At 42.8% G+C, this 10,972-nt stretch overlaps 1 protein-coding gene across 1 annotated transcript; it reads left to right on the plus strand.

Annotated features, from left to right (window-relative positions):
* The first annotated feature begins 1,786 nt into the window (after positions 1-1,786).
* On the plus strand, positions 1,787-9,508 carry LOC111961711 (AT-rich interactive domain-containing protein 5B). The gene is made up of 6 exons (XM_023984180.2): positions 1,787-2,029; positions 6,190-6,344; positions 6,589-6,641; positions 7,354-7,451; positions 7,652-7,820; positions 7,973-9,508. Exons 2-6 carry the CDS (start codon positions 6,200-6,202, stop codon positions 9,410-9,412), a joined length of 1,905 nt encoding a protein of 634 aa, XP_023839948.1. The 5' UTR covers positions 1,787-2,029; positions 6,190-6,199; the 3' UTR covers positions 9,413-9,508.
* The last annotated feature ends 1,464 nt before the right edge of the window (positions 9,509-10,972 follow it).

Consider the following 10,972-nt stretch of genomic DNA (forward strand, 5'->3'; position numbering starts at 1 on the left):
TTTCCATAAGGTTTTTCTTTGTTGAAAACTGGTTACAATGATGACTTAATCTTGTGGTGGAAATTTCACCCTCAAAACAACAGTTTCCGTTGATTACTTTTTTCAAATCCAGTGTATTTTCCATGTAGATTCCACATCACAATACTTTGACAAATTACGTTGAAACAATGTTTATTCAACCAGTTTGTGCCCAGTGGGTTGCTTCCATGGGCATAAGGCCACATACACTGTATATACAAAAGAATGTGGACACCCCTTCAAATGAGTGGATTCGGCTATTTCAGCCACACCCGTTGTTGACAGGTGTATAAAATCGAGCACACGGCCTTGCAATCTCCATAGACAAACATTGGCAGTAGAACGGCCTTACTGAGGAGCTCAGTGACTTTCAACGTGGCACCGTCATAGGTTGCCACCTTTCCAACAAGTCAGTTGGTCAAATTTCTGCCCTGCTAGATTTTCCCCAGTCAACTGTACGTTCTATAATTGGAAGTGGAAATGTCTAGGAGCAACAACGGCTCAGCCACGAAGTGGTATGCCACACAAGCTCACAGAACAGGACCGCTGAGTGTCTGTCCTCGGTTGCAACACTCACTACCGAGTTCCAAACTGCCTCTGGAAGCAATGTCAGCACAATAATTGTTCGTCGGGAGCTTCATGAAATGGGTTTCCATGGCTGAGCAGCCACACACAAGCCTAAGATCACCATGCGCAACGCTAAATGTCGGCTGGAGTGGTGTTAAGCTCGCCGCCATTGGACTCTGGAGCAGTGGAAACGCGTTCTCTGGAGTGATGAATCACCCTTCACCATCTAGCAGTCCGACGGATGAATCTGGGTTTGGCAGATGCCAGGAGAACGCTACCTGCACCAATGCATAGAGCCAACTGTAAAGTTTGGTGGAAGAGGAACAATGGTCTGGGGCTGGTTTTCATGGTTCGGTCTAGGCCCCTTAGTACCAATGAAGGGAAATCTTAACGCTAGAGCATACAATGACATTCTAGACGATGCTGTGCTTCCAACTTTGTGGCAACAGTTTGGGGAAGGCCCTTTTCTCTTTCAGCATGCCAATGCCCCCATGCACATAGCAAGGTCTATACAGAAATGTTTTGTCGAGATCGGTGTGGAATAACTTGACTGGCCTGCACAGAGCCCTTACCTCAACCCCATTTGAACATTTTTGGGATTCGTTGGATCGCCGACTGCAAGCCAGGCCTAATTGCCCTAACATCAGTGCCCAACCTCACTAATGCTCTTGTGGCTGAATGAAAGCAAGACCCCGCAGCAACGTTCCACCATCTAGTGGAAAGCCTTTCCAGAAGAGTGGAGGCTGTTATAGAAGCAAAGGGGGTACCGCCTCCATATTAATGCCCATGATTTGGAATGAAATGGTTAACGAGCAGGTGTCCACATACTTTTGGTCATGTAGTGTACTTCCCTCAAAGATGTTTACATTCCACCAATGATCAATTTACGCATCAACACAGGAGACGGGCATTGACAAAAAACTATTATTGACAACAAGTAAAAGTATGCATATTAATGGCCATGATTTTGGAATGAAATGGTTAACGAGCAGTTGTCCATATACTTTTGGTCATGTAGTGTACTTCCAATAACGAACAAAACACCTTTTTTCAGCAATTTTTTTCTATTTTCTGGCTATTTATGTGGACTATTCTGATGCCACGCCTTTGGCACGCTGCCACGAGCAGGTTGGACTGGTCCGACTTCCATCTCCCAGCAGGAAGCACTCTGGGTATAAACCTCCCTGAGAGCGTTGGACCGAAATGATATTCAGGTGCCATAACAGGTGTGTTTTAGTATTTATGTGTGACAGGGAGAGGTGACAATACTGGCTTGACTGTGGAGAGCGGGAGGAGACATACAGAGACAGGAGCTGAGTCTGTATTGTAGCTACCTCTCTGGAGATATAAACCCTGATCTATAGAGCCTGTGGATTCGCTGTAGCCTGGTGCAGAGGCCTGAGACTGAGACCCATCCATCTCCATTCTGTCTCTGAAATCACAGGTAAGCAGCACCACTAAATACTTGTGTTACTTTCTTACGGCTTGGTTGATGGTTCTGATATCATCTTGGTTTCTTCCCAATCCACAAGTATTTATAGGTGAGAGGAGGCAGTGATGTGGTTCAATCTTGGAGCCACTAATACTACTCTTGGTACTGATGGTATTTCCAATCCAATGTATATGCCATATTCTTGTCTGATTCAGAGTCAAATTTCCATTAAATGTCATACCTTTTTTATCCCCTGTATTGAATAATTGTATGGAATTCAATTGGCATATGGCATTTTTTTCCTTTAAAGTTTGAAGTTGTTATTGTCACGTACACTAGTACAGCCTTTCTTGCTTGCTCTTTCCCAACAATGCAGTAGTACATATTAGTAGTATTATAAAAATCTTTTATAAAAAAAGTCCAGTGGACCAAAAACACACTAGAAAAATAAATGATAAAAACATAATGAACTAAGTAAGCTATATACAGGGACAGTTCCAGAGTCAGTGCCAATACCATATTTACAATGTTCAGGGATACTGTAGTGGTAGGGTTAGATATGTATAGGGGTAAGGTGACAAGGCATCAGGATATATTATAAACAGAGTAGCAGCAGTGTATTTGATGATTGTATGTGTGTGCGTGTGTAGAATCAGTATGAATGTGTTTGTGTTATGTGTGTGTGTGAGCAAATTAAGTATGTGTGTGTGTGTGCGCATGCGTGCGTGCATGAGTGTGTGAGTGTGTAGAGTGTGCATAAAGTCAGTTCAAAAATACCAATAAAATAGAAGGGTCCATGTAGCCATTTTGCTATCTATTTAGCAGTCTAATGGCTTGGGAATAGAAGCTGTTCAGGAGCCTGTTGGTGTTGCTTAGGGTCCCTGGGCACTAGGGGGCCCACGATCAACAAACTTTAAAAAAAAAGTTTAATGTAGGAACTCAGTCGGGGTCTTGATTAACTGTTGAGAGTTAGTAAAGTAGAATACACAAGGTGCAATTATAAAAACAGCAGTTTTTCTGTTGTTATGTCAGTTACTGACAGTCACTCAATTAGCCATGTCAGCGGAAATGCTTGGATTGGTAAGTTTGTCTAGCTATCTAAACCTGTAGCAATCTTGGCCAAATACCAACAGGGCACCACCAGGGGGACCACATTGATTTTGTTATTCCCTCTCATTCATACATCATTAACATGGCATAAGGATTGGCAACATGTGTAGAATTGTAGGAAATTAGCTTTAAAACTGCAAAATGCATCTCCAACCCATGGCAAAATGGGTAGAATTGCAGGAAATTTGTTATAAAATGGATAAACTTCTCTCCGACCCAGAATTGCAGAAAGCTTGCTTTAAAACTGAATTGTTTCTTCCTCCTTCAAGAGTGGGGGAGGGCACTAAAATGTTTTGCCTGGTAGGTGGGGGACCAACCCAACCAAATCACACTTAGGGCCCCCAAAAGACGAGGGTCGGCCCTGCTACTATTGAACTAGCTGGTGTCACAATCAATACCACCCGTTGGTACAGTGCATTCGGAATGTATTTTTCCACATTTTGTTACGTTACAGCCTTATTCTAAAATTGATTAAATGTTTTTTTCCCCCTCAACAATCTACACACAATACCCCATAATGACAAAGCAAAAAAATTATGCTTTGTAAATGTATAAGAAATTACAAACTGAAATATCACATTTAGATAAGTATTCAGACCCTTTACTCAGTACTTTGTTGAAGCACCTTTGGCAGCGATTACAGCCTCGAGTCTTCTTGGGTATGACGCTACAAGCTTGGCACACCTGTATTTGGGGAGTTTCTCCCATTCTTCTCTGCAGATCCTTTCAAGCTCTGTCAGGTTGGATGGGGAGCGTAGCTGCACAGCTATTTTCAGGTCTCTCAAGAGAAGTTCAATCGGGTTCAGGCTCTGGCTGGGCCACTCAAGGATATTCAGAGACTTGTCGCAAAGCCACTCCTGCGTTATTTGGCTGTGTGCTTAGGGTCGTTGTCACCTTCCAACAGGACCCAGTCTAAGGTCCTGAGTGCTTTGGAGCAGGTTTTCATCATGGATCTCTCTGTACTTTGCTCATCTTGTTCATCTTTCCCTCGAGCCTGACCAGTCTCCCAGTCCCTGCCACTGAAAAACATTTCCACTGCATTATGCTGTCACCCCCATGCTTTACCGTTGGGATGGTGCCAGGTTTCCTTTGTGCGTGACGCTTGGCATTCAGATCAGAGCATCTTGTTTCTCATGGTCTGAGAGTCCTTTAGCTACCTTTTGGTAAACTCCATGCGGGCTGTCATGTGCCTTTTACTGAGGGGTGGCTTCTGTCTGGCCACTACTATAAAGGTCTGATTGGTGGAGTGATGCAGAGATGGTTGTCCTTCTGGAAGTTTCTCCCATCTCCACAGAGGAACTCTGGAGATCTGTCAGACTGACCATCTGGTTCTTGGTCACCTCCCTGACCAAGCCCCTTCTCCCCCAATTGCTCAGTTTGGCCAGGCGGCCAGCTCTAGGAAGAGTCTTGGTTGTTCCAAACTTTTTCCATTTAAGAGTGATGGAGGCCACTGTGTTCTTAGGGACCTTCAATGCTGCAGAAATGTTTTGGTACCCTTCTCCCAGATCTGTGCCTCGACACAATACTGTCTCAGAGCTCTAAGGACAATTCCTTCAACCTCATGGCTTGGTTTTTGCTCTGACATGCACTGTCAACTGTGGGAGCTTATACAGACAGGTGTGTGCCTTTCCGAATGTCCAATCAATTAAATTTACCACAGGTGGACTCCAATAAAGTTATAGAAACATCTCAAGGATGAGCAATGGAAACAGGATGCACCTGAGCTCAATTTTTTAGAGTCTCATAACGAAGGGTCTGAATACTTGTGTAAATAAGGTATTTATATATATATATATATATATATATATATATATATATATATATATATATATAAATTTGCAAACATTTCTAAAAAACTTGTTTTTGATTTGTCATTATGGGGTATTGTGTGTAGATTGAGGGGGAAAAAACAATTTTATGAATTTTAGAATAATGCTGTAATGTAACAAAATGTGGAAAAAGTTGAGAGGTGATGAAATGGGACATATTTTGATCTTTAAGGTCCTTGTGCATAAAATATGTGAATTAAACGTTCATGAAATAATAAAACAAACAACATATTCAAACATTTAATTCACATATGTAAGAAATAGACAATGAAAGAGGACCTTATCAGAATCTATAAAAGAGACCTATCTCTCATAGAGATTTATAGTTGATTCATCAGTCTGGATCAGCATATGAAAAACATGACAGATACAAGAGATACATATTTAAGATACAGATTCTGCACTATATATTGTATCTCAATTAAATGTTGAGTAATAAAGTGGCACACAGATGTGAGAGTGTGCCATATTCCGTCTCTGACTCTCCTCCACTCTCCAATCTCATAGCTCGGCAGGGCACATATGTCATTTATCAAATGGTCATTTTAGAAGGGTGAAATGTTACACAACATTCAGATGAACAAGTATTGTGTATAACATGATTATCCATTTAGCAGAATAGGGGATAATATTGGGTTTTTATGTTGCATTTCTATCTGTAATGTTGTGAACGCATCACCTCACTGAATGCAGCCCAGGTATATGATTGATCTGTCCTCTCCAATAGAACACAAAACAGAACAGTTTGCCAATTGTGACAGCCTGGGTGTTGACAGGGACAAACACATGGTTGAGATGGATCAGTGACCAAACACATAGGCATGTTTAACCGTGATCAGTCACACATTGCGTTGAGAACAGGGTTGTGGTGATATTTAGTTATCATCATCAGTTCTATTTTGGAACACGGTTACTGTAAATCAACTGTTGGCAATTGAAGACGGGTTGAAATGCGTACAGTAGTCAAAGTGGTTTTATTTGTCGGTTCATCAGTCAAACTCATTGTTTGATTTGTAGGGAAGCCTCAGTCAAAATGTTGAATGTACATTGTAAATACTGTACAGTATGTTGTTGATGTGTGAGAGATTATTGTGTAAAATACTGTTAGGCTACTATACCTTTTTTAAACTATGAATGTCAATGATGAATGAACCACATGATGCTGTTGTCTTCTTCAGTATGTTGTGTAAACATTGTGGTAATGTTGTGGGTGTATTGTGTGTTTGTTCTCAGGCAGAAAAAAATGGCCCATGGAAAGAACCAGGATGAGAGACCCTCAGAACAGGGCGAAGAGATGGAAGAGGAGACCTTTCTCAAAGACCTCCATCTGTACATGAAGAAGAGAAATACACCCATAGAGAAAATACCACACCTGGGCTTCAAACAGAGTGAGTATACTGTACTGCAGAGAGAAATGCACATGCACGCTTGCATGCGCGCACACACACACACACACACACACACACACACACACACACACACACACACACACACACACACAGCCACACACACACACACACAGGCAAACAATGCACACACATACAGTGCTTGCACGCGCATACACAGTAATTGTTGAGATCTCTCAGACTGGATGTACAGCTGATATTTTGTTTATTGTTTCTATATTTCTAGTCGGTCTGTTCATGATGTACAAGACTGTGAAAAGCTTGGGTGGCTACCACCAGGTAAAATAACAATAACATTTCTAATATTTATGTTTAAGTGAGATTGTTTTGTGCACTCTTGGTTTCTGATTAAAATAGCTGTGAACAATTCATATTTCAAGTCAAATCACAGATTCAACAGAAAATCATGTTAATTTGTATTTAAAGTAAACTATCCTCCTGTCACTTAAATAGCACCCATAGCCTTATGTCTGAGCAGGAAATGTAATATATATTTATTTAGTAAACTGAGGTATACCAACCATTTGTGTCTGTGTCAAAGATCCATTTCTTTCTCACGGAAGTTACTGCTTTTATTTGCTTAAAGAAACAATCTCAAATGACTGTAGCAGTGACAGGGAGATATTACTAGTGTCATATGATACAGATAGGCAGTATGGTTTATAGCACTGGTAGCTGCTACATTGACAGGCTGCTAGACTGGCATTCCTATCAAGGTTTTGATGCAACATGATCTCTCCTTGACAACTTTGGAGGGATAAGAGTCAAACCACTCTTCATCAAGAGATACAACAACAACTATTAATGATATTGACTAGAGAAAGAAGCGTATTATTAAACTAGTCTATTATACATCTGTGCATGTGGTTAGATGATTTATTATACCTGTTAGGATGTTGTTAAAACTTGTAATGTAAGGCATCACATTTCATGTATGTCTATGTTACATACAGTATACAATAGTGTTAAAATAATCCTGAATCTTTCCCAGGTGACGGCCCAGCAGATGTGGAAGCAAGTATACAACACCCTGGGAGGAAACCCCAGAAGTACCAGTGCAGCCACCTGCACCCGTAGACACTACGAGAAGTAAGTCAGAGCAAACTAATTATACAAGCGTATCTGTGCTCGCGTGTGTGCTGGAGTGTTTGTTTGCATATACCTGTGTAATTGAGCATAACGGTGGATGCTTGCATATCTTTGCATGACTTTGACACAGATAATGCAAGTACATTAAGTGTATGTGTAAATCGGTTCAGAATCTATAAATGTTCTTTATGTTGCCTTAGGCTGCTTCTGCCATATGAGTGTCATGTAAGAGGAGAAGACTACATGGAGGTACTGCCACAATGCCAGCAGAAGCGTTTACATTACAGTAGGCTCAGTGAGCAGGACGAGTGCCCCAGGACAGCCAAGCGTAGCATGACGTACGGAGCTCTACAGACATCCCTGCACCAGGTACTGTACACTAACAAGCAAACATACACACACACACGCACACTAGAATGTACGCACACACAGTGACAAGCACTAATACACCGATGAAGACACAAAGACACGCACCCACATTTAAATTAATTGACTAACTCATTGTTGTTCTGTTCTCTCAGAACCCCCATAACTTTCTGACAGACTCCAGAGTGAGGATCATCCCTATGCCTGTGCACTACCGTCAGTACTACCACCACCCCGTCCACCCCGTCCACCCAGATCTGCTCCCCTATGTCCACCCACCTCTGACCCCCAGCAGCCACCCCAGCAGCCTCCCCTCCCCTCAAGGACAGACAGAGAGGGCCAAGCAGCCTCTGGAGCGCCTACGCTTCCTGGCCAACCAGTACAAGGACTCCTCAGGCTGGACTGAGCCACTCAACCTCAGTCACAAGAAGGCTGGTCAGGAGTCAGGCGGTCACCCTGCTTCATCCTTCGCCCCTCCTCCCTCCAACATCTCCCCAAGGTTCTTGAATACGGTCTCACCTCTGTACCCCGCCAAGGGGCTGGTTAAAGATGAGGGCTGTGAGACGCCGGAGGGGGAGGTGCCCCTGGGGAAAACCCACCTCTACCCCTTGGCGACCAGAGACGACTACGTCATCAACCTCACTTCCTCCTCCTCTGGCGGTTCCTCCCGCAGCCCGACCTCAGCCTCCAGCAAATGCATGAAGAAAGAGTCCCCCGTCCCCTCTCCGCTGCAGAGTTGCAGGGATAGTGCCCCCTCCATGGTTCACGTCCCCAAACTCCCAAAGAGAGAGTGCCCAGATTGGCCCAGGGGGGAGTGGAGAGGGGAAAGCCCCAAGCACAGTCCAGGGCCTCTCAATTTTAGTCACGCTCTGCGCAGTACCCCCAGAGGGACAGAGGGAAGGATGGAGATGCAGATCCCGCTGGCGATGCTCCATGACTGGGTAAAAGGAGTTCTGCTGTGTGGGCCTGCTGGCACCCAGCCTGGGGATCTATCACTGCAGGGTCCAACCATGGGCCAGACCCCAGGCTCAGAGCCCAGGGAGAGGGAAAGGGCACAGGCCTGGTCTGACACCTCTCCCACCATTGCTACCCATGCTGACCAGGTCTTCCACAACCATCACAAAGACCAGGACAGGGGTTCTGGGGATCTGAGAGAGAGGAGTCTGGAGAGGCACAGGAACCTGCCTAGGCCCACCACCACCACCTCCCCTAGTACCAGTCACTGCCGCCCCATGGCGCCCTACCAGTTCTCCAGCTACAAGCCTCAGCCATCAGGGAGCATCGTCCGTAACCCGGACAGCTGGAAATCGGATCCCCGGGAGGACACCAGGAGGCCCTACCACCCAAAACTCATATACCCCCAGGATCTATGGGATAGAGCCCAGCCAATCCCCTTAAAGATCCACCCCAGCAGCCAGGCTCTGGAGCAGGATAGTGTAGGCCACACATCCCCGGGCTATTGTCCAGGCACATCACTGGGAAGGGTGGAGAAATCTTATATGGCTCTGATGGTGAACCCCTCATTTCCCTCTCTGGTGCCACTGACACCTGAGGAGTTAATGAAGTTAAAGAGGCTCATCTCAAGCTCCTCATGAACAGAATGGAACAGCAGGACAACAACCTGCTAATTAATATAAAATATGATGCACTCTGGATGAAAAGCTGTTACATGTCAACACTGTCATTGGACAATTAAAAAGCCCTCAGTACTGTTCAAAATCAAGAGACATGTAGCACTACTGTTGACTATCTTTTTAAGTACTTTCAGAATATGAATTTAGTCTTTTAATCTTCGGTATTTTTATCATTTGAAGCTTGCTAACAATTTATTGTGCACTGGAGTGATTTTTTTTTTTTCCTTCATCTCAGCGGTTTGTAGCATCAAAAAAATGATGTAGCCTGATAATGACAGTAAAAAAGCTTGAAACTAATTATAGAAGTTTACTACCCAGACAGCAAAGGGACATTTTATTGAGTTCTAATTGTAATTTTGTTGAGAATTGTGACTTCTACAATTTCTTTAAAGAATTGTTGAGAGTTGTTGTTATGCCAGTCATTCTTGTTGTTATGCCACAAATTCTTATTTTCAATGACGGCCTAGGAACAGTGGGTTAACTGCCTTGTTCAGTGGCAGAACAACAGATTTCTACCTTGTCTGCTCAGGGATTCGATCTTGCAACCTTTTGGTTACTAATCCAACGCTCTAACCACAAGGCTACCCGCTGTTTTTGAGGAGAAACAATTATATAAAAATATAAAAGATACACTTTATTCTGAATTTGTGAATGTTTTTATATATATATATATATATGTGTCACGGCCGTCGTCAGGGTAGAAATGACTGGACCAAGGTGCAGCGTGGTGATCGTACATTTTCCTTTATTTATGTAAATGTCGCCAACAAAACAAGAAACAAAGAAACGGACCGTGAAGCTTACTAGGGCTATAGTGCCACTAACAAAGATAACTACCCACAAAATACAAAGGAAAAAAGAATGCCTAAGTATGATTCCCAATCAGAGACAACGATGGACAGCTGTCCCTGATTGAGAACCATATCCGGCCAAAACATAGAAACAAACAACATATCCCAAATCCCCAAATCACACCCTGACCTAACCAAATAGAGAAATAAAACGGCGTGACAATATGTTTGTAAATGTCATATTTTCTTTCTATTCTTATTTTACCACGAGTAATGTTGGATTATTTTAATCCTTTTCAAGTTTACAAATCACACAATAAATATACAGATGTTTTATCGAATGACTCCAGAATTGTCTATAATTTCCTCCTAATATTTACATACAGTTGAAGTCGAAAGTTTACATACACCTTAGCCAAATACATTTCAACTCAGTTTTTCACAATTCCTGACATTTAATCCTCGTAAAAATTCCCTGTCTTAGGTCAGTGAGGATCACCACTTTATTTTAAGAATGTGAAATAATACTAGAGAGAATGATTTTTTTTTTTATATATATTTTTTTAAATCATCACATTTCCAGTGTGTCAGAAGTTTACATACACTCAATTAGTATTTGGTAGCATTGCCTTTAAATTGTTTAACTTGGGTCAAACATTTTGGGTAGCCTTCCACAAGCTTCCCACAAAAAGATGGGTGAATTTTGGCCCATTCCTCCTGACAGAGCTTT

Source organism: Salvelinus sp. IW2-2015, linkage group LG4q.1:29, assembly GCF_002910315.2.
Source record: "Salvelinus sp. IW2-2015 linkage group LG4q.1:29, ASM291031v2, whole genome shotgun sequence".
Taxonomy (NCBI): domain Eukaryota; kingdom Metazoa; phylum Chordata; class Actinopteri; order Salmoniformes; family Salmonidae; genus Salvelinus; species Salvelinus sp. IW2-2015.